General features: G+C 36.0%; 2 protein-coding genes across 2 annotated transcripts; both read right to left on the bottom strand.

Annotated features, from left to right (window-relative positions):
* Window positions 1-14790: 14790 nt before the first annotated feature.
* Window positions 14791-19268, bottom strand: LOC146131932 (uncharacterized). The gene is made up of 5 exons (XM_083397141.1): window positions 19152-19268; window positions 18328-18462; window positions 17719-17863; window positions 16082-16191; window positions 14791-15030 (listed from the first exon to the last, which is right to left on the bottom strand). The coding sequence occupies exons 1-5, from the start codon at window positions 19266-19268 to the stop codon at window positions 14791-14793; spliced, it is 747 nt and encodes a 248-aa protein (XP_083253267.1).
* A 312-nt stretch (window positions 19269-19580) lies between these two features.
* LOC146131931 (uncharacterized) lies at window positions 19581-24685 on the bottom strand. The gene is made up of 5 exons (XM_083396520.1): window positions 24532-24685; window positions 23377-23511; window positions 22762-22906; window positions 22107-22216; window positions 19581-21255 (listed from the first exon to the last, which is right to left on the bottom strand). Exons 1-5 carry the CDS (start codon window positions 24646-24648, stop codon window positions 21013-21015), a joined length of 750 nt encoding a protein of 249 aa, XP_083252646.1. The 5' UTR covers window positions 24649-24685; the 3' UTR covers window positions 19581-21012.
* Window positions 24686-24915: the final 230 nt, after the last annotated feature.

The raw sequence follows: 24915 nt of genomic DNA, 5'->3' as shown, positions 1-24915 counted from the left end.
GCCCTTAAGACTGGGAAGTAAACCTATTTTGACGATCTGTGAAAATCTTACAAATGGTATTTACTACTCTGATGTTGCACATGCTTTTAGAGTAGAAGTAGACGTGTAGTTTCTTTAAAATATCTGCTATTTAGTTAGTCAAAGTTAATGAATCGGACGTGCCAAGTTTTTTTGTCGAAAAACACACGAAGTGGTAATCAATCTAACATTCTGCACTCTTCCGAACGAAGCCAAACTAACCGAGTGTTGTTCAATCTATTGACAACGCTAGTTCCTGACACTATTAACTTCACGACTTAGTCCTGCATTGCGAACCGCTTAAAAGCATTCCTAGTTTCAATGTTGCAGACCCGTTGTAGGTAGAAGAACAAATGAATTGCAATTAATCTATCACTCCGTAGGTAGAAGAACAAATGAATTGCAATTAATCTATCACTCCGTGCTCTGGCGAAGGAAGCCAAACTTAATGTCTTCGCGCTATAGTTGTTCGATCTATTGACAATGGTAATTCCCACCACTATGACTCCATGACTAAGTCCCTGGGTGACAAACCTACTTTGCAAATCTCTTTCCTATTTCTAATATTGCAGACCCTTTTAGAGTAAAATTATAGACGCTTTGACACACGGAATTGTAATCAATATATCATTTCGCACTCTTGCGAACGAAGTCCAGCTTGATATCGTCGCGCTATTGCCCTTCCATCTATTGGCAACACTAATGTTTAAACCAGGGATGTCCAACATTTTATTATAGTGGGCCGCATTGACACTTGAAAAAATTTAATGGGCCGCAGAACCTATTAAGTTTCAAGATTAAGTATTGGCCTTCAGGGTTATAACGGGCCTTTAGAGTTATATATATATATTTTTACCCATACTATACTATTAGTTCGCCCCTAAAAGCTGACTGGTACATTTTAATTAGGCTAAAAAATGTACTAGGGAGTAATTAAAATACTACTAGGGAGTAAAAATGACTAGCGGGCCGCACAAAAAATTCATACGGGCCGCAGGTTGGACATCCCTGGTTTAAACCAAACTGCCTCACTATCGAAATTCTAAAAGATTTTAGATCAGTGGTTTTTGCCCTTTTTGAGACATGCTCCCTTTTACATGTCTAACAAAACTTGCGCCCTAACTTGTTTTAAAATCAATTTTCCAGTTAAGAGAAATTAGTAGCATGAAAAATATCGCTTCGCCTTAATTTTTGGTCATAATTTATACAGAGTTTGTCAATTTCCACTGTTCTAGATCATGCCACGACGCCACGTGTAGCATTTCAGGTTTTGCCACACAAGGTCAAAAACGTATGGTTTTTAATTCTGCTGTACACGTTTCTTGCTGCTCAGTGGCAAAAACTAAAATTCTTCAGGTGCGGATTTGCTTGACTCGCTTCTATTCGGGCGTAAATTGCTATAGGCTTGGATACATGGTTCAGCTCAATAAATATGTTAAGCCAAGCATATTGCATTTTTTGAGTTCCGTAATTTCGCCATACAAAACCAACGATATTTGAAAGGGAAATTGCACTGTATACTAAAAGGTTGGACTTTTAGTTGCTCTATAGTTTCACGTATAGAATTGGTTTTAAAATATTTTATTTCATTAATAATTGTTTATTTATATAACCAATAAACATCACAAACTATATTGTTTTCGCAAATTTTTTATATTAAAAAATCGCTTTTTTTAGTAATTTTTGTTTGAACGTTGGACCTTTTTTGTGTTCAATTCCCTTGATACGGTTTGGCATTTGCCGTAACAATGTCAACACCTTTATTCGGCTTTGCTTGTATGATACCTCCAGACCAGGGGTGGCCAACCAGTAAGACACCAAGAGCTACATTTCTTACTTAGTTAACCACAAAGGGCTTACATAGGGGTAGAATTGAATACGACTCTGTTTCTTACTTGTTATACGTGTACTGTACACACAATAGTTCAGCTGTAGCACACCGACAACATTGCGCAATTTTGAAGCTGCAGATTGAAGCAAACCTTGTTTCGATTTTCAAGATTATTTAAATTAATGCCATTACGCTATCGAGTTTTCTTAAATATGTGTTGACCTTAGACGAAGGCAGACTGCGTCGAGAGGCACAGCGTTTTTTATGCTGACAAAATTCCTCAAAATTTGACGTATTGGAAATTAAAGGCAGTTTCGCGCGAAGCACGAAAAACTATTTAAAGTCGTTAAAAATAGCCAAAAAATCACACGAAAATTGACACTGGGCATCCTAAAAACACAAACACAATCTGAACTTAAAACCCGCATGAAACTATTTAAAGAGTCGAAGGCGGTTTAGACGAGTGGTTCTCAAACCTATATATGCACCGTCGTCCCCTTTATTGCAATCTGTACATCATAATCGCCCCCTTCAACAACAAACGGCGGAAAGAAAAAGGTTATGTACTAAAGTAAGGATAAAACAGGGTAATAATAATTTCGAGCAATATTTGAAAGTGACGTCAGAAGCCAGTGGTATGACGTGGCGAGGAACAATTGGCTACTCCCCGATCCGCTGTCAAAATGTGAACTGGTGGATTCTATACAGGGATGGTGTGTCAACATTACCCTGCAGTTTTACTTAGAAACTAAATAGTTAAAGCTATCGAGGCGTTTAAAGCAAATCTCAGTTTTGTTTATTAAGTTTTAACCAACGGTTAGTAAAATTGTTACGCCAGGTTAAATTTACGCGATGGTTAAAAAAACAAACAAGACATCTTTGCCGATTTTACTGCATTAATTAAAATTGAACTGCTTTACAGCTGCTTCCATTACACGTTGCTGCATAAATTACGCAGGAAGGTTTACAAACGTAAATTTGTCGAAATTACAAACTTTTTTATTTGGTTTGACCGAAAATCCAATTATATTTTTATTTCGTTCGAATAATGTCTGGTTGGCAATGTGTCATTACGTCTAACGGTGATATCAATAAGCCTATACTGTTTTTTTTTTCTATTCCTTTAAAACATTAACAAAATTACGTAATAATAATACGAATAAAGATTAATATAAAGAAACCATTCTTCGAAAAAACTTGTACATTTGACTTAGTATAAGGAATTACAGACTCAATGTTTTACTTTGATCAGACGAAAGGCGACTTTTGCAACTAGAGTTTGCTGTGTTTCTACGAAACTTAAACATTAACCAAAAAGTACAGGTTTCGTCCACGTATTTTTGCCTTGGCATATTTTCCCCGAATGCGTTTAAGGCAGGGATCTAACTCAAACATGCCAAGTAATTGTTTGTTGTCGTAATTGCTTGGGTTGTTTTGTATTGTGAATAAAAATGGCCATTGGCTGTATAACAAATTTAGCTTGTTTGACAATTAGCTGTGTTTTGAGGGGGCTTGCGTGCCACATTTGGCACGCGTGTCTCATGTTGGACACCCCTGGTTTAAGGATTTCTTTGTAATTCTGGCTCCATTGTTGATATATTTTAACTGTGGGTGCAATGCATCGTAAAATGTAGTTCTAAGGCTTTAAACGACAAAAACTTAAACGATTACATGTTTGCTAATATGTTTAAACCATGGAGTCGAACCGCTTGAATTTTCCGGTTCAGTTTCGATTCAAAAGTTCCGATTCACCTACGGTTCTACTAAGTTTATTTTTAAAACAGGTTTATAATGTTGGATACAATTTTAAATGCGTTGGACCCAAAATATGGGTCAGTAAATGTAGACAAAATTATCGAATTGTTACTCGCATTTAATGTTAAGTTTCGTGAAGTATTAAAAAACATGCATATCATTATTAAAATACCTGAAAAATGAAATGAAACGTTTTATTTATTAAATATTTATATTTTTTCATAAAATTTCGATCATGGCATAACTTGTGAAGCACATGTTGTGACGTCATGCATAAGTGAAATGCTTTTTGTGGTAGGTTGGGCTTCTGTTATGGTTCAGGTTTTTTCAAAATAATCGGTTCAGTTCCGGTTCGGCGCTTTACAAGTTTTTAAAACCCGGTATGGGTTCGGGTTTGGTTACGGTATGGGAAAAATTGGACAAAAAACAGTTTATAAAGTTCCGGTTGGCGTCCGGTTCGACTCCCTGGCTTAAACAAGAGCTAAAATAAATCACGTGTAACGAAAAAATAGACAGGCCGATTAATATACTTTATAACATAGTTTCTCCTGTTGAGTACATTTACTGATGAATCCGCTACCAGTATTCTTCAGTCTCGTTATAAAAGCTTCTCAGCATGTCTGATATTCCAATCTAAGACGTGGCCTCTTGATGTTTGTGCCGTTATAAGCAAGCACAATCAGTCGAAAGTATCGCGCTGTAAATGCATGCGGGAAGCGGTTGACCTTGTGAGTATCTTCGTCCACGTTGCCTTCGAATTCCTGTCATTATATGAGGCCATGAAAAATCCATCATAATCACTCAAGTGACTGATACCCGTTACAAACTTAAATGTGTTGAGCTATTTGTTACAAACTTAAAGGTGTTGATATGTTTTAGCTTGTCTTTAAAAAAAAATAATATATCAAGCTATATGCCCCGACAAAACTGGAAATTTGCAGGAATACAGATAACTTGTATATAGCTGAGTGCGCATAATTTGTAAGAGGTACTTAGGTACTAATTGTAAGTAGTAAGTACTCGGGTGTTGAGTACGTTTACTTAAGTCGTAAATGCTCTATACTTAAGTGCTAGGTGCATGTACCTAAGTACGTGAGTTCAATTTCTAACCAACTCATGAGTTGATCGGTTTATCACCCGTAGAATCATAATTATATAATGTATCTGATAACCCCGAACGGCCACTAATGGCCCCATTGCCTCCCAATGGCCCCAAATGGCCCTAAATGCTACGAATGGCCCTGAATGCTCCCAATGGCTACCAAATGGCCCGAACGACGCCGAATGAAACCGAGTGTGCCTATAGAAGCTTAAACACCGGATGGGCATGGGCTTCTGGCAACAAGCATTTGGAGCCCAAATCTTTGTTTTTTTGAATCACGAATGTATAAGCACACAATTCTATGATCAAAATAAGTACTTTTACTTTTTTTAGAATGGCAAAATCAATCCAGCCAACTCTAGTGCGGAGTATTCCTTCCAATTCTTGCTTTAAAAAATAATGTTAAATTGAATATGCGTGAAATCAACAACAAGGATTTTCGGGAAATGGATCTTGAAAAATCAACAAACAATTTTTTGTTTTTTTGTCACTGATTCTTTGGCCGACATAATCTCCGAGATTCTACCATACGGTATGGGCCATTTGATACATCGCTACACTTACACCTCACTTAATCCCGAACCCGCGAAACTGGCTTAAAATATATATTCGTTGCATAGAAGTTTGGTGATACGGGCCTATAAAGGCCTTGTCCCCAATGGCCTAATTACTTGATTTTTAATTTGTTGCCCAATTCTGCCTAAAATTGAAAATATTAAGCACGTCGCGCAAAACTTTCGTGTAATGGCTATTCCCCCTCTCGAACAATAGAAACCTTCTTTGTTTGTTGTGAAACTACTGGACACGTAATGTTTTTTAGGAGTTTTTTTTTGAATTTTAGATGGCGTTGGTGTTGGTGAATTTTTTACGAATCCGTTTTAAAGCAATTTTAGTATAAATGTACTTTGGATTGCTACAGTTGCTTTAAACGCGTATCCTTAGGCCTTAGGGCGTAGTAATTTTAAGAAAAGTGGTATAGCCAGTGTTTTAAGAAAAGTGGTATAGCCAGTGTTTTAAGAAAAGTGGTATAGCCAGTGTTTTAAGAAAAGTGGTATAGCCAGTGTTTTAAGAAAAGTGGTATAGCCAGTGTTTTAAGAAAAGTGGTATAGCCAGTGTTTTAAGAAAAGTGGTATAGCCAGTGTTTTAAGAAAAGTGGTATAGCCAGTGCGAAGTGGTATAGCCAGTCTTATAAACAAGTCACTTTGAAATCACTTAAGTCCCAGTAAAAACATTTGTAAAATAACTTAACCCAAATCTAGTCGTTTTCAGAAAATAGCAAGTCCCAGTCCAAGTTATTAGTTGCCCAAGTCAAGTCTCAGTCAAGTCATTATTACAACAAGTCATCTCAACGTCAAACCACTTTTATAATAATGCGATAAACCATTATAAAAAAATGTTAAATGAAAACTTTAATTTCAACTCAAATCATTTGACTCAAAGACTTAAGTCCACATCAAGTCATTTGTCCTAAAGATTTAAGTCAAGTCATTTGTCTGAAAGACTTAGCCAAGTCTAGTCATTTTTACCAAAACGAATTTAATCAAGTTAAGTCATTTGAAAACAGTAACTTAAGTGCACTGATCAAGTCATTGACTGAAGTCATTATAACACTGTCGTCTATAGTAGACATTTACTGGTGGAATAATATAGCAGAGGTAGTTTTTTTCGAACCTGCGATTAAAACAAGTAACTAAAACCATCGGGAAATTCAAACTTTGAACGACTTAGTTCTCTCATGTGTATTTAGTAACTGTAACACTAGCACTAAGAGTATTGATTAAAGGTGAAAAAAAATCAAACCTTTCCGTTGGAACCTTTAATATATTCGAGATTGTTCAGGGCGTTGCCGTACTTTATTTCAAACTTGGTCACCCATCCTCCAACGCGGATATCATTTCTTCCACCCTTGGAGAAAAATGTTTTCATGAGGCTAGTTTAATTCGATTTAAAAAATGCTCGATGCTAAACCTATATTAAACTTAACAGAACACTTAATGCCGACGATAAAAGTTCCCAAAATTTTAAATAGCCCGTGAAGTGCACCGCTTCGAACAAAAATCAGTCAGGAAGGTCTAAGTCTTTTAATTTAAATAATATGCATTTCGCCAGATAAATGAATGATATCATCAATGTTTTGTATTTGAAGTTGAATATTAAAATTCGGTTACTGGCTGTCGAAAGCTATTTGAAGAAGTGATTATATTTTTTTAGGTACGAAATCATCGCTCGTGATTCATTAAAATTTATATTGTAAATGCACAATTCAAGTTTAAGTTTTAGGGCTTAAAATGTTTGCTCTGCGGTAAACTATAAACACTCTGTGATAAGTTCATCTCTTAGCCCAGCGAATTTTTTTTTTAATTTTTTTTCAATAATTTTTTTCAATATTGACTGTCGAAAATTTATTAAACTTATGTTGAAAATATATTAAAGTTATATGCAAGCGTTTTTTCGTTGATTTTTGGTATGTATCAAAAATCACTTCGTTTCACGACCGACTACTAATAGGTCCGCCCTAAAGACATGACGTCATAATAACACCTCCTATGTCACTGTAAATTACCTGGGTTACAACTCCATAGATCTTTTTGGGGTCCCCGAAGTCAACTTGAAGCCAACCCTCAATCAAATCTGACTCTAAAAATAGTATATTTAGATTGCCACGAAAAATGATAAAGCATTTCTTGTAAAACAAAAACTCACCCCCTGGTTCCCAGCACTTTTCACCATCAAGTCGGCCGTCGCTTGCAACACGCTTTTGGCCGTTGTCAGCGCTACTCGAAGCTTGCATCTGTAAGTCTGTCACTCTTTCATCTTTGACTCCAGCATTGCAATTCTCGGTAAGCATACTTAGGCTTGGGTTTTCTAAAGTGCAAAATGAAATAGGAAGCATGACAGGAAATTGGCAATGAACAGTTTCAATGAAACTACAGCACAACCTAGAATAATTAATTAAATACGTAACTTGAACAATATTCTATTGTCAGTTAAATTAAATAGCCAGGTTCTGTTATATAAATGGCGAAAACATGCCTTATAACTAAAAAACAAACACGATTAGATACATAACATATGGATGTTAATTTTGTAGCTGGTTAATGCTGAAACAAATAGATGAGACTAAAAACACATTTGCAAGCTCATTTTTTTATTTATCACAAAAATGTTAAAAATCATTATCGATAAAACTATTCATGTTTATGCAAAAAAGTATTTGCTTTTGTTTCACTTACCGCATTTAGTTTCCGACACCTGATTGCTTGCAAAAGTTCTGGTAACCTTTTTGCTCTCTAAAACAAGAACATTGCAGTGCTGTTGTTATATGCTTTTGTACAGTAAGCAAAGGAAACGTTATCATCAGGCATATAGTGAGCATAACATTGCTTAACAATACATGTTTCCTTTAACGTATATAACAGGGGTGGCCAACAAGCATGCGAGCCGCATGCGACTCTTCACCCAGTTATATGCGGCTCTTACGTTCATGTTGCACTTTTGATTTGGTTTCGATTTCCTTTAGGTAAGTTTTGAATTATTGTCGGTTTCGACTCGCCCAAGACCATTGTATTTATAGTAACACTTTTGAAACTAGATAAACGCAAAAACTGTGCCCAAATGATATTGATTTACTGTATTATATCGAGAAATTTGTATTCAATATGCGCTGCTCCTTCTAAATTAAAATTTTGTCTATTGAACTAAATATAGGCTCTTTATTCGCGCTTCGCGTGATCGTTTTGTGGAGTGAGTAATAAATAGACTGGTGAATGGTTGTCCACCCCTGCTACATAACAACAATAAGCGCATTGTTATGTATTTTTTTTAAATTATGTTGCTAAAACTCAGATCAATAACTTTAAGCTGCAATTCAAAAAAGTTGTATTAACAGCATCAAATCGCAACGATAAGAATATCAAAGCTCATACGTTTCGAATAACTCTTTATTCATGTTGAAAATGAATAAGGAGTTATTCGAAACGTTCAAAATGATACCTACTTCTGTGTGGGCTTTGATATTCTTATTACGTCTTACTACAACCTCCAACCATTATGCTCCAGAATCAAATCGGTTTGTTGGTTGTTGTTTAACTAAACGCGCGACGCTGCTTGTCCGCGTTTTGTTGTGTAACGTCATAAAAGCACTATATATTCAGTGACGCGACAATGAAAAAGACGGGAATCGTGAAATGCCAGCTTGGTAAAATTTTGGTGAAAACGAATAGTTGGTTATACCTGAAAAAGTGGCATCCTCAAAGTACACTATTCAACCGTTTGCTAAAAATTGAAAGAAGTGTAAAAGATCAGCGTCAGCAAACTTTTTAAATAAAGGGATGAATGTAAGGATTGGATATCGTGGACCGGATTACTGTAACGTTTAAAGACACCGGACCGAAAATATAATTTTGCATTGGACTAATTTGACTTAATAAATATTAAAATAAGAAAACATTATATATGTTGCCTATTCAATATGCAGTAAGGATTTGTAAATGTCGTTTAGTTTAATTTTTTATAAAAATTAGCTTGGTGCATTTGGCAAACATTCCCGTTAATGTAGTACTAATACCCTGGAAGCATAATGGTTGGCGATTGTAGTAAAAATATCACACATAGTGTATGTTTCGTTCTTAAAACGATATATGCAGCAAGAAAAAACTATATGAAGTAGCATTTAGTATAGGGATGCGACAGATTCAACCCGAAGACATTTGAAATCTGCCAACTAATATTGTTTTTACTACTCGCCCAAGTAGAGTATGTGCACTAATTAGGTTGCGAGTATCTTCAGTTCACCACGCTAGTAGCGTGTTATCTGTTACAATAAACGCAAAGCAATTGCTTTTGAATTTTTTTGCTGAAATGACGGCAAATTGTTACAGTATACATGCAACGGGAAGAATTTAAACAATTGCTTTTATATCAACTGCATCTTAATGGGTGGCCAAGCACTTGATGAGTAATCGCGTGACACTCGTGACTCGGCCCGATCCGAGTATTTGGAGAGTAATACATCCCTAGTGTTTCGAGCTCTCATCAAGTCTGTCATACTTTATTATTTGCTTTATGCTTAAACGCGCGAACGTAGTGTAAAACTTGGAAGTTTTTACTCGTTAACGCAAAATTTCAAAGGTTTAAACTCACGCAGGAACTGGTAGTATCTCCCGCTGATATCACAGTCGTCGATATGCTCGTTATCCAGTTCGGAGTTCTCCTTGCGGAGCACTGCAACCTCTCCGCCACTTCCTTAAAACACAAGGCAACGCTTCTGATTGTTATGAACACATGCAGTCCAAATACGCTGCCGCGTAGGATGGTCCGAATTTATGAATTTTTATAGCTGGTGCAAAAGAAGTAAAACACATCTTAACGTAAGCACAAAGCCTAAACGCGTTATTTATAAAAATACAATAATTCAAAGATGTCATAATATGGGATGTCGGGCCGTGTCGATTAATTGTTATACAAATTACTGGGTGGTTATCTAAAGAAGCCTAACGATCAATGTTCCCTCTAAGGAAATTTTCTACTGCGCAAATATTTTTTATAGTGCGCAAGAATATTTGAAGGCTGCGTTGGCAGGGGCCCGCGACAGATCAATGTTTTTTGTATTGTGGCGAGGCGTGAAAATTTTAAAGATGACGTACAAAACGTGACGTCACGAAACACATATTTATAATTAATAAAGTGCATGTGCAACTGCAATCGAGTTAAATATGTTCAAGAATATGGCAACAAAGCGATCGCGCGATAAAAGAACCGAATATTTGGATTCAATTGAAAAAAATTCTAATTTTTTAAAATACAATGCGTGATGCCTTTAGCGCAAAATCAAGAACCACGAACTATTCGCTTTGTGTTTAATAAGATGATTTTGTCAATTTATGAGGGCCATTATTCACCCTACAGCTGTATCTGCACAAAAATCGTGTAAAAACTGCAATTGTGTTAAAAATTTACGTCCACAAAAATGCATTTCGGTTTCATAATCCCGAATTATTGTCGAACACTCCACTGCTGTGTTCGGCTCTGTTCTAAACTTATTTTTTTCTTTAAGCTTGATTTTCCTGAGTAGACATTTAACTCTACGCGAGATAACAACAACATACATAGCATGGATGATAAAAGACAATTAGAAAAATTAATTTTTTACGTCACAAACGTCAATGCGGATTTGATTTGTTTACTTGCTTTTAGCTACAAACATCAACAAAAAAATGGCCAATGTGAAATGCTCACACTGTTGTGGTAAAAATGTGAAAATATTTTAGTTTTAATTTGAGAATGATGTAATGGCGCAAAAGCGCAATTTGTCTGATTTTGCTGCGCAGTTGCGCACCTTAGAGGGAACACTGCTTACGATTAATATCTAACGTATTTAAATATTACATGGAGTGTTTACCCTTTAAATTGCATTTCATGAGTTTATTTTAAAATGAGTTTTAGTATGTTAGGGTAAGGGTATAATTATTTCACTGGTCTCGGTTAAATTTTATGGCTAGTTATTTTGGTGTGGTTAAGTAAGTGGGCACGTAATTAGGTGTTTTTTTTTGGTTTGTAGAGGATGTAATTCATTGCAAGATGGTTGTATTCCGCAAGCTGTGTTTCAGTTCTTAAGACTTGAAGCATTCTATTATATATTTTTGAATAGCGCTGTATATGGGTATGATTTAACCCGCAAATATTTCATTTTGTTTGGTTCTATCTAGGGGTGTCCGGTACTTGGCATTTCATTGCTATATCCGTACCTGGTCGTCATAAAGCAAAATTGATCAATTTTGAAGTAAAATTATAATGATTTTCGGAAAAAATAGACCGAAGTTTGCTTTTGCGTTAGGAAGCTCATTTATCTTCTGTTTTTATGTAATATATTGTAAGTTTTTAGTTGAAAGGGAAAACGTATTTTTTTGCAAATCATGATTGTGCTGAACAAATTAATTGGGTTTTGAATCTGCAACGATATTCATCGTATATAGTATCACGCGAGCGCCGATACTGGCATTGTGGCTTATCCTTCACCATCGGACATAACTTGTTGCGTATTTCTGTCTTAATAGGGGTGTGTATTTTTAAATTTATAGAAGTGTTATAAAGTGTTAATTGTTGTCATTTAGTGCGTAGCGGGGATAGCAACAACTAAACTCGGCGAAAATTGTTGTCATATATCATAAATAATAATAATATTAATAATAGTCTTAATAATGGCACATGGTCGATACCTAGTATCCGCTCTGATTGAATTGCAGCTTTGCAGATATTACTGTTCTGGCTGTAGATTTGATTGTCACAGTCCTCCACCTCACCGACATCTTTGCATCCTGGTTTGCATTTGACGACCGATATCCCGTTGGTTAGTTTCGAAAACTTCCAGTTACATTCAACTGAAAATGGGTACCCTTGCCATTAAGATGTATCTTATAGTTGATAGCATTTGCGTATAAATATGCGGATATGCTTGGTTTTTATTTGCCCTCATAAAACAACTTAAATATTATTAAAATGTCGAACCACAAAGGTTAAAAATATTCTGAAACTGATTTTAAATTCAGAATCTTGTTGCAACGCGTAAAACGGCATCATCAGTTCTGCTAGAGCAAAACTCAAATCCAGAAAAAAAAAACTCCATTACTATAGTTTTTAGTGTTACTCCAGCAATCTGTATCTAGTAAAGTGGTTTATATATATATATATATTTTGACTTTATTGGTGTTTTTAGGATTTTACGATTCGGAGAAAATAGCAGCAATTAATTAACAGCGACAGATCAGGCATAGATCTCAATATCAATAAATTATAAATACAAAATAATATTTGTTTATAAAATATATACAAAGGCGTAAACAGATAAATCCTTGTCCTATCGTTATTTCATTGTATTCATTGGGTTTGCAATGGGTGCTCTACGAGGAAAACAAATTTTAATGAATCGTTACGCGATTTTACACGGCCATGTTACAACGTAATATGCAATAGTGGTAGTAGCTGACAGCATAACAAACTTTTTCATTATGTATAAGCGCGCAAAATTTAAATTCGTGCAAACTGTTACGCCTAATTCAGTTGTTATTGATTTACATTGTTGATGAAGGCCGGTATTCCTTTGCCAGGTGGAGCTAAGCTGATAAAAAGTAAAAATATATATATATATATATAAAAAATTAAAATATAAACCTTGCGTTAAAAAGTATTTTTAACTGACCTTCTATAGGGTCAAAAAGGCTGCTGTTGACTGTCATACAACAGGACATCAGTACAAGGAATAGATTCATTTTCATTTTAAAATTAAAAAAATGTTTGAGTTTGCAGATATTTTAGCCACTGTAAGGTACGAGAGTTTTTTCCGGCAGATTTAAAACATATACATACAAAGTAAAACGCACGTGTTTTTTGTCATCTCACGTTTTAATTTGACTACATATTCTGAACTAAGTTAACCTTTTATAAGTTTTCACTAATTTCCAGCGAATAAGGGTCTTACTGTACAAAATGTATGGGTTCTACTTGCCTTTTTAGTAAATAAAAAACGTTGATGTACAGAAATAGACTGGCCTACAATCAATGATAAATCTAAGCCTTGATATACTGCAATGCAACAGACAGACCGACCTAGTTAATTAAACAATAGGGTGTATCTTTGTAGAATCGAAAACCATCGGCGGCAGGTTTTAGCCAGTCGATCACTGCTCCGCTGACGCGTATATTAACAAGTAAAACTCATAGTTAAGAACATGAGTAAAAACAGGATCAGACGTTTTGTTTAAAGGAAAATATATTTCGCCAAAGTGGCATCATCAGTTCCTGTAAGTACAAATAAATAAAATCAGAGCGCAGCCATCAACAAACCAATAAAAGTAAACAATAAAATATTAAAACATTATAATAGACTAAAAACGCAATGAAAAGCACTACAGCCAACACGACTGGGATAAATGAGTAGGCGACGCAAATAAGTGGAGGAAGGGGAAAAAATACATATGAGCAGTGCGAGATGCTAGATCGATACCCATTCGAGCCGCATTTTACCGTCTAGCATCTCGCACTGCTCATATGTATTTTTTCCCCTTCCTTCACTTATTTGCGTCGCCTACTCATTTATCAACGTCTGATCCTGTTTTTACTCATGTTTTTAACTATGAGTTTTACTTGTTAGTTAATTAAATGTACCATAGGAATGACTCATATACTCCGATTATCAACAAAAACGTTGTGTCCCACCTTACCACGTATCTATATAAACACGCTGCAAACAAACCAGTGTAACAAAATTTCCACAAAAAGCTTCGTCAATCGTTCGCAGTGTATAATCAACGCTATTTTTGCATTAGCCGGAAATTAAAACATGTTTGTTATGAGGTTCCACTATAGGTCATATGGTGGATCGTATGTTTAACCCACTAAATCATAACAGTGGCATAAAAGGCGGGGACCATGGCGTTATTTATGCTCCAAAGCACCATTATAAAACTAAATTTCCGTTATATTTAAATACAGATTGCTTACTAACTCCCAATGAATCTTTGGTAAAATTCTAACTAACTCGTTATTAGGGGGTGCTGTTTATATTGCTCAAGGATATCTAAAATTATTTCAAATTATAGGACTCTTTTTTTATGAGCTGTCTGTATTCTTCTTAACACAATTGCTTGTAAGATTAACAAATACGACAACATTTTCATTGTGCTCATGCAGTTGATATTTAGTGCTTCCATTTCTTTTATTGTGACATTACACTAGATCGCTCGGCGTATTGCAAGTAAGGTTTTCGTAGGATTCCTTAAACCAAGAAGTTTGTGAACCGCACTATTAGATTTACGATTTCGGCATTTTTGGGGGTGTGTGCCTATAAGTGGTGGTTGGGGTAAGCTTTTACGTTTGTATTATGGATAGAACAATAAGTGACCTCCCAACTCTTTCATGTTAAAGGTTTTATCAGAGTGTTTGGTTGTCTGTCGTTTGCCTGATGAACATATTCGAACAAAAGAGCTGATTATTTTACTTACGCTAAATGTTTGTCGCATACAGAACATTCAGTTGCTTAGAATCAGATAAAAACGCAATTCCAAACGGACACTATCCAAAACGAAAATTACATAAGCACGTAACATACGAGCATTGCAACCAAAAGTAATAGCACGGAGACGGTAAGACAGGCTTCCCGCTTCATTCGCTGCATCGTCGGATCCGACTTTAGTCGTTCTTCGAACAGATTCCCTCTCACGTTCTGGTGGGGAAATGGAACTTGGGGCACTTCGACCCCCAAAAACTCGCACAGGGGCCCCCAGCCTTGCTTCACGCTGTACACCAACAACTTGTCTTTAGGAGCGTTCTGCAAGAGTATTTTGGAACAAAAAAAGGATTTTTTCAATGTAATCCTGCCTGTGTTTAGTTAGAATGGACTTATCTGTATGGTATAAACCAGTGGTTGTCTAACCTATTTTGGATCACGTTACTATAGTATCTTTACTATCATTTTCGCTTACTGTATCACCACAATGATACATAACAACTGACATAACTATGCACAGTATATAAATATATTTATCGGGTTGTCGCATTTAAGCCGTACACAAATTATCGTCTCAATAAGCCTAAGAGTGCAAATATCTCTCTCGGCCCTCTTAAACATTACACGTGACAGCCCTGCTCTAAACGTTACATAAGTTCATAACAAATCCCCTAACAATGTCAACCATTTTTTAAATCTAACCCATTACCCACCAATAACCCCAAACAGGATTGAAACATCTCTCTCTACCTACAATTTCAGGCGTTATTTAGGCCATTTAGGCCTTATTCCGATAAACAGGATGTATCCCGACAGGTCTCATTTAGGTATTGTTACTTTTAAGGTCTTATTGTGTGTCCCCTCTAAGCAAGTATGAAAACTAAAATAGTGGCAATTTCCAAAAAAATTAATAATGGCGAAAATTTAAAATGAAATCAGTTGTTCTTTGAAGTATACTGAAACTACCAAATGTCAGTCGTTAAATCAAAAGTCAGGTGACAAATATACACCCAAATTGCATTGTATTATTATCAGTCTCAAGAAAATATTAAAATACGTAATAGCCGAGCCTCTCTAATAAGGAGTTTCTGGTTTTACAGTTGTACTGTTCTACGAACAGTAACATAAAATACATGAAACTGCAAACTCTAGTTATAAGGGGCGATCCATACAGGCTTATGGTACAGGCATTATTTGTTAGAATTGGCATATGTTTTTCCATTTTGTTAAAAAAACGTTCTAAAAAAATAATAAATTCAAAGTTCTTCTGCTGATTTCGTCGATTTGGACAAACTACAAAGATTGTTTGGGGTTCGTAGCTTGATATTTGTATGTAGCATTTTATGTTACTCCACTGCTTATAATGCCTTACCATGAGAACATGAGAGTTCTGTCTCCTGAACTTAGAGAGGCAAATGTTTCTTCTGATTTTCTTACTTAGAAAGGGTAGAATTTGCCGCCCATCGCCCAAAACCAACTTTACTTAGTCCAAAAATAAACAAAAGTTAGATTGTCCAGTTAAATATATTTTTCAATGTTTCCTAAGCTTTTTATGATTTTACCGCCACCTTTACTGTTCAGTAAGGCATTGAAAAATATATTCAAAACTGAAAAATTCTTGTATTGGATAATTTGAATTGACAACTTATATACCCGAGATAAGCCGTAGTCATGGGCCACGAATTGCGTGACAATTAACCTATAAACAACACATCAGCTTTGTGGCGTAAATTTAACTCCACTGATTTACATAGAAATCTTATTCACCAATCTCGAATGTACTCTGGTTAGAACTTATTTTACTACTAAACAATGGCGTAAACAGATAATCCTTGTCCTATCGTTATTTCACTGTATTCATTGGGTTTGCCACGGGTGCTCTACGAGGAAAACAAATTTTAATGAATCGTTACGCGATTTTACACGGCCATGTTACAACGTAATATGCAATAGTGATAGTAGCTGACAGCATAACAAACTTTTTCATTTTGTATAACCAGGCAAAATTTAGATTAATGCAAACTGTTAGGCTTATTGCAGTTCTTATTGATTTACATCACCGGATGAACGTCGGTATTGCTTTGTCAGGTAGAATTAAACTGATAAATACTGCATTTTTTGCAGCGGTTGAAACAGAAAGCGATTTTTGTTTTTAAACGGGAGTATTTTTACGTTGTATGCATCACATATTGAAAAAAATATATATTTACCGAGCGTGCAGCGCCAGTAGTGCAACTTTCCAAGTTAATACTTTTAAACGTTGGTTAACAATTACAATTACCAGAGAAGCTGTTTTTGATTTATATTAATACTTTTAGGTTTATCAGGTTGCAGTTTGTTTAACCACGCAAAATGTAGGGATGGTTCGCAAAATGTAGCGTTTATTGTCGCTGTTTGAACAGTAAGCAATGTATATTTTAAATAAGTTACGGGTTTGCTTAACGTGGGGCGCAGCTTTTGCGTATTCGTAAAAATCTAATTAAAGTCATCGCCGTTGTAATGTTAAGGCTTTATGCTCAGTGTTTTCTATACATACTGAATGAAATCAGTAAATTTGCGTATTGGATTGTAAATTGTGGCTTTTCAAGAGAAATTATAAGAAAAACATATTTTGTCTCGTTTAAATGCTACGTTGGCTTACGATAAGCGGCTTTATCTCTATGGTTTATGTTGCTTTAAGGGCAATATACGTTGAAGGCCGTTTCCGTTACAGCCTCTTTATCAAGCCCACCCGAGAATAACGTAATATGCAATAACGATGAAGAGCCCACACAGCATGAAGGATTTTATTTAAACACACAAAACTCGCAAATTATCGCGATTATTCCAGGCGTAATTAGTTTACGTAGCCGGTACAACTATGCATTAGTCCTTATCAGTTAGAATTAAACTCGAAAATGCTCTATTTAACCTGAACAAAGCCGGATTTTCATCTATGCGATTCACAAACAAAGGAGTCTTTTAAAACGAAACCAGCCCGGCATCTTTGAATAAACAAATATAACTCACCAACCGTTTCGTAGAAGCAAAAGAATTGCCAGCCTGTCGGAGAGAGTGACATGAGCAAATTCAGATACTTATTGTTTTCTATCTTCTTGCGTTGGTTGACAAGGCTTCTAATCCAAGACATCTCGTCCCGTGTAGTGAGCAGTATCTAGAAATATAAATGTGCGCAAGTTGCTCCCTTGATAGAGTTGGTAGAATTTATTTTGGCGCAAATTGTGATATCATTCCCTGTACTCACAGAGACTCCTAAACTTTTTTGCAACAGACCCCTCAAATTTTATTTTGCTTGCACCATGGTAGGCTAGAAAATTTAAAAAAGGGTCGTCATAAATTGAAGTCACAATACAATTAGACTTTATAAATCTGCTGATTTTGCTCCAAAAGTGTGAAAGTGAAATGAAGTCTAAATACATTCAGTGCAAAACCGTTTTATTTTTAGTTGAACTGTTTTCTTTGAACAATTGATTACTTCTTAAATATACATACATTTTCCAATAAAGCTTCCATGCACCCCCAATAACGAGTTCACGGACCCCAAGGGGTTTATTGACCCCAGTTTAAGAACCCCCGCCCGTATAACTATTTCACATTTTCTGCCATTAACAAGCTTACCTTGGCTTCCGGATAGGCTTCATGAAGTTGTTCCCAAAAGTAGTATACCGGCATATCTGTAACAACGTCCACTCCTTCATAAGACTTTCTGATATCTTCAATGCCCGCTTTGTCATCTAAAAAGTCGTACCAGACCTAAGAATCAAAGGGTCAGGCATTTCTTATGTTTTCGCGGCGCTCGCGATGTTTCCTTTGTTTTCTTTAGTTACGTAATAGTTCGTGATAATTTGACGTCAAACTTTCCGTTTTTAATATTTCTATTGGTGTGGTCAGTGGTTTTCAACCGGGATTGCGTGGCACCCTGGGGTGCCATTTCTAGAATATTTAAGAATTTGATTTTTTCTCAACTCTTACGAATTTTTGTGTAAGATTAAATAAACACCAGTTATAACTTTCTACGTTGTGCAGAGTTGTGTGTTGTTTCAGTTCCGTTTATTGTGATATTCTAGTGATTTTCCCACGAAAAAATCTTGTAGGGATGCCACAATCTATTTATTATTTCTGAGGCGTGCCGCAAACCATAAAAGGTTGAGAACCACTGGGTTAAGTACAGGCGTTCTTGCAAATGTGTGCGTCGCTGTTGTAATGACTTAACCTTACAATGCCTTAATTCAAACGAGATGACCTAGGTTCTCTTAGTTTAATGTCTAATGACTGGATTTGACTCGAGTAATTTAGCCAGCTGGCTTAACCAACATTCATATTGCCTTTGGTAACTAACGACTTGTACTTGAGAACATCAGACTGATATCTACAGGTCTTCTTTTTTAACGGTAATCTATACCACTTCAAATGTGGACAACGCCTTAACCTTTCAAACAAACCTTTCTATGGTATCTAAAGTGTTCCATGGTGTCGTGCACTTCGTAGCCAAGAATCCTCATTGCTTTGGCGATCGACTTTGTCCCAGTCTTGGACATTCCTGCCAAAATCAACTTCATCACTAAACTTGAGTGGCAAACCTATTTTGCAAAGGTGTCAAAGTCTTACTGAAAAAATAAAAATATGTTCTAGTTTTAACGTTACTAGATGCTTTCAGAATAGACGTAGACGTGTAGTTTCTTTGAAATATTTGCTAACAACTCATTACTCAACCACAGTAAATGTATTTAAAGGTCTTGCTAAAGCTACTTTGCCACAAAACACACGGAAGTAAGACGCACGGAATAGTAATCAATGTCTGACGTTGCATGCACGCTCAAACCAAAGTAAATGTCACACGTTCAACGTTAAATCCATGACAACACGAACATCAAACCGCGGATCAAGATTTGAGGTGGGGAACGTGACCATATCAACTGTTTTCGTGTTTCGAACGCCATTTTCCAGCAGACAGTTTCGAGTCATAATTATTGGTAAAAAAACGTTTGATTCTACTACACTCCTTGTGAAATCCCCCTTCGGTTAAACTGGTCGCAAATTAACTTCTTATGGACAAGTTCAACTGGATAACTCTGGTTTACCGTCACGAAACAAACAGGCGAATTTTCAAATCAAGCTTCACATGTTAAGCTTAAGCAGTGGTTCTCAAGCCTTCTTAACTTGTGGAGTATAAGAAAAAATCGTTTGCAATGTTTCATTTTCACTTGCATAAGCGTGATAATCGTGCGGGTTAAGCCTCAGTAACAATTGAAATTGTAATATGGCCTCAGAGGGTATCAAGGTTTAGAATTGTTCCCAACATGAAACTATACGCTTCCGATTTACAGAGACTCTCCAAATGCTGAAAATTTTTGTGGAATAAGTTGTTAAGGACACGATGCCAAAAACTATTAAATCTATATGGTTTCACATTTTATTACTTCAAGTTGTAATATTTACGCGCATAGGCATATAAAATATGTTCTAATATTACTTGAAATAACTGCGTTTAGAGTCTTATTCAGGAGTTCTTAAACTTTTTTTACCGCAGACCCATAAAACATATCTTTGCTTCGCGGCAAAGGAAATTTAGTGATGACGTCATAAATTAATGTCACAATACAAAAAGAGTTCAATAAACTGCGGTTTCCAGTTCTAAAACATATGAAAGCTCAATTGTGTCTAAATATACACTCAGTTCAAAAACGTTTTATTTTTAATTCAAGCCTTTCTTTTAAAAAATGTTTAATTGTTTAATATAAGCTAATATTTCAATTAGGGCCTTATAGACCCCCTAAATTAACAGCAATTGGACTGTCAAGTGTGACTCATACGACAAAAGAAGCCATAGAATGCATATCACTTTGGGCTAAATAGATTTAAGTAAAACGATTTAAAGTTTGATATGTTTATAGTTCAACTTGGGTAAAAGTATAGTTTAGAAACGCCATGGCCTGGAGGTCCTGTGATGCAACAATAGGCCGATATAAAACTCTCAGCCACACCAAATTTTAAAATACAGTGCAATGACTGTACGGCTATCACGCGGCCCACAACATACAATAAAACTATCCATTAAAAATAGCTCGCGGCCTACTAAAAATGGCTAAAATGTCCACATTTGAGCCACGGCCTCACACCAAGTATAGTATGCGGCTAATGCAAGCAACAGAAAAAATATATAGACATTTTACTAGATTCACACAACCAGAACGCGGGCGACATTCTGTTCGAAAAATTATTAAAACTGAAGTTGGGCATTTCAATGTATCAGCGCATTTCATTTTGTCAATTGTCAAGTAGTAATATTTCGCGCAATACAGTTCACAGCAGCATCAAGTAATATCCGGCTACAGTAAGCAACAGAAAAAGTATAGAGACGGTAAGACAGGCTTCCCGCTTCATACGCTGTATCGTTGGATCCGACTGGAGTCGTTCTTCGAACAGATTCCCTCTCACATTCTGATGGGGAAATGGAACTTGGGGCATTTCGACCCCCAGAAACTCGCACAAGGGCCCCCAGCCTTGCTTCACGCTGTACACAAGCAACTTGTCTTTGGGCGCGTTCTGCGAAAGTAATACGAAACAAAAAAAAATATTTTTTTTAAATGTTATCAACTACTAGATAATTTCAACCTGTTTTCATTTAATAATGGACCTAAGTATTTGGTATAAACCAATAGTTATAACTTTTTTGGTTCACGTTACTGCGGTATACTTACTATCATTTTTGCTTACTGTATTATCACAATGATATATAACAACTGACATAACTATACACACTATATGAAATATCTCTCGGGTTATCGCATTTAAGCCCACAAACTATCGTCCCAGTAAGCTTACGAATAGAGCAAAAATTAGAACAATAAACGAGTGAAAATGTCTCTCTCGGCCCTCTTAAACATTCCACGCGACATCCCGTTTCAGATCAGCACTAAACAGGTCGAAAAACTAAACTAGTTATAACTTGACAATTTACGAAAAATTTGATAGCGACGAAAACATCAAATAAGAGCAGTTATTCTTTGAAGTAGACTGAAACCCGAAAAGAACTACATTTTCACACCTTAGAATAGCATAACTTCGTTTAAACCTGCGTTAGGCCAACTTCTGTAGTAAAGAAATTCTGGTTTTACAGTTGTAATGTTCTACATACAGTAGCATAAAAATGCATTTCATTGCATGCTGTATAGTTGTAAGGGGCGATACATACAGACTTATGGTACAGCTATCGGTTGTTACAATTGTCAGATGCTTTTCCTTTCTGCTAAACAAATCTTTTAAAAAATAGTAAATTCTAAGTTCTTGTACTGATTTCGTCGCTTTGGACAAACCAAAAAGATTATTTGGGATTCATGGCTTGGTATTTTTTATGTAAATTTCATTTTACGTTACTCCACTGCGTAATCCCTTACCATGAGGACATGAGCGTTCTGTCTCCTGAAGTTAGAGAGGCGAACGTTTCTTCTGATTTTTTCACTTAGAAAGGGTAGGATTGGCCGCCTAGCGCCTAAAACCAACTTAGCTATAGTAAAAAAATAAACAAAAGTTAGATTGTCAATAATTAAATATTTTAAATTGGCAATGTTTCCTAAGCTTTTTATGATTTTGCCATCACATTTACTGTTCAGTAAGGTATTGACAAAAATATTCGCAACAAAAAAGATTTTGGATGATTTGAATTCACACTTCAAAGTATTTGACACTTTTTACACCAAAAGATAAGCGATGGTCATGGGCCACAAAATATGTGACAACCTATTAAAAACAACCCGGCTTTGTGGGGTAAATTTAACTTTACTGATTTGCATAGAAATCTTATTTAAGACTTATATTACTGCTAAATAAAGGCGTTAACAGGTAAATATTTGCCCTATCGTCCTTTCACTGTATTCGAGAAAGGTAACTCAAAGGTATAGGCCTAGGCCTTGCCACGGGTACTTCACGAGGCAAAAAAATTCATGTGTAGTAAGCAAATTGAAACGGACATAACAAATTGGAGTCACAAACAAAGGAGTACTTTTAAAACGGAACCAGCGCGGCATCTTTGAATAAACAAATGTAACCCACCAACCGTTTGATAGAAGGAAAATAATTGCCAGCCAGTCGGAGAGAGTGTCATGAGCATATTCAAGTACTTATCGCTTTCTATCTTCTTGCGTTGGTTGACAGCGCTTTTAATCCAAGACATTTCGTCCCGTGTAGTGAACAGTATCTAGAAATATAGATGTACGGGGATGCTCCCTTGATAGAATTGGTAGAATTTATTTTGGCGCAAACTGTGATTTCATTCCCTATACGTATAACACAGCGGCTCCTAAACTTTTTTTACAACAGACCCCTCAAATTTTATTTTGCTTCGCGTGCACCAGCTAGGCAAGAAAATTAAAAAAAGGGTCGTCATAAATTGAAGTCACAATACAATTAGACTTTATAAATCTGCTGATTTCGCTCCAAAAATGTGAATGTGAAATGAAGTCTAAATAAATTCAGTGCAAAACCGTTTTATTTTTAGTAAAACTGTTTTCTTTGAACAATTGATTACTTCTTGAATATACATACATTTTCCAATAAAGCTTCCATGCACCCCCTATAACGAGTTCACGGACCCCAAGGGGTTTATTGACCCCAGTTCAAGAACCCCTGGTATAACTATTTCACATTTTTTGCCATTAACAAGCTTACCTTGGCTTCCGGATAGGCTTCATGAAGTTGTTCCCAAAAGTAGTATACCGGCATATCTGTAACAACGTCCACTCCTTCATAAGACTTTCTGATATCTTCAATGCCCGCTTTGTCGTCTAAAAAGTCGTACCAGACCTAAGAATCAAAGGGTCATGTATTTCTTAATATGTTTTCGCGGCGCTTGTGATGTTTTCCTTTGTTCTCTTAAGTTACGTAATAGGCCGTGATAATGTGACGGAACATCAAGCTTCTTGTTTTTAATATTTCCATTGGCACATTAGTGCTTGCAAAATGTTCGTAATGATTTGCCCTTACAATGCCTTAATTTAAACAACTTGGCTTACCGGCACTCAATGTAATGTTTATAAATGACTGGACTTGACTTAAGTCATTTAGCCAGTGCTCTTCAACCGGTGTGCACGGGGCAACCTAGGGTGCACCAAAATATGCATGGGCTGCACCAGTATAAAAAGGTATACAAGGATGTTTCACAAACTTTTAATGAACCATTATTGTTACATCGTATTTGACAGTAATTACCGATTTCTATGAGACAATTGTGCTGTAATCGTTGTGAACTAACTTTCTGAGACATGCGGTTTTTCTTTTTTGCCTGACTGTCAAAGTTCCTGTTATTTGTGTAACGTTTGAATGCTGCTTTATGACATGCAATTGCACTCACAGGCAGCCGGCCGCCATAATTGAACTCTTAACGACAGTTTGTAAAACTTCGGCAGCTGCGCTCGGTTTAATTGACATGAGGATATTGATATGCATAACGATTTTTACCTCAGTTTACCTTTTAAATAAACAGAGTGCATGAGTTCGTCACAACAACTTTAAGGGTTCACAAAACCAAACAAGGTGGAAGAGCACTGATTTAGGCAACTGAATCGTCAACATTAATATTAAGTGTTTTCCTAAAAAAAACTTTTCACGTTGAAATGTGGTTATTTACCTCAATTTGCAGATTTTCATGGTTAACCAGTAAATTTTAAAGCCAATTATTTGACTTGGATTAACATGATAGAGTAATGACCAGGGACTGGAAGTTGCCTTTAGTAACTGACGAGACTAATGACATAAAGTTTTGCATTTTTAACGGTAACCTATAACTTTATAAATGTATACAACGCTTTAACCTTTCAGGCAAACCTGTCTATGGTATCTAAAGTGTTCCATGGTGTCGTGCACCTCGTAACCAAGAATCTTCATTGCTTTGGCGATCGACTTTGTGCCAGTCTTGGACATTCCAGCCACAATTACCTTCATCACTAAACTTAGGTGGCAAACCTATTTTGCAAAGGTGTCAAAGTCTTACTGAAAAATCAAAATATTTCCTAGTTAACGTTGCCAGATATTTTTAAAATCAAAGTAGACGTGTATTTTCATTAAAATATCTGCTAACAACTTAACCTTAGTGAACGCATTTAAAGGACATACTAAGCTATTTTTTCGCAAAACACGCGGGAAGTAAGACGCACGGAATAGTAATCAATGTCTGACGTCGCATTCATGCTCAAACCAAAGTAAATGTCA

Source organism: Ascidiella aspersa, chromosome 9 (genome assembly GCF_963924565.1).
Source record: "Ascidiella aspersa chromosome 9, kaAscAspe10.2, whole genome shotgun sequence".
Taxonomy (NCBI): domain Eukaryota; kingdom Metazoa; phylum Chordata; class Ascidiacea; order Phlebobranchia; family Ascidiidae; genus Ascidiella; species Ascidiella aspersa.
This window is presented reverse-complemented; position numbering and strand designations above follow the sequence as displayed.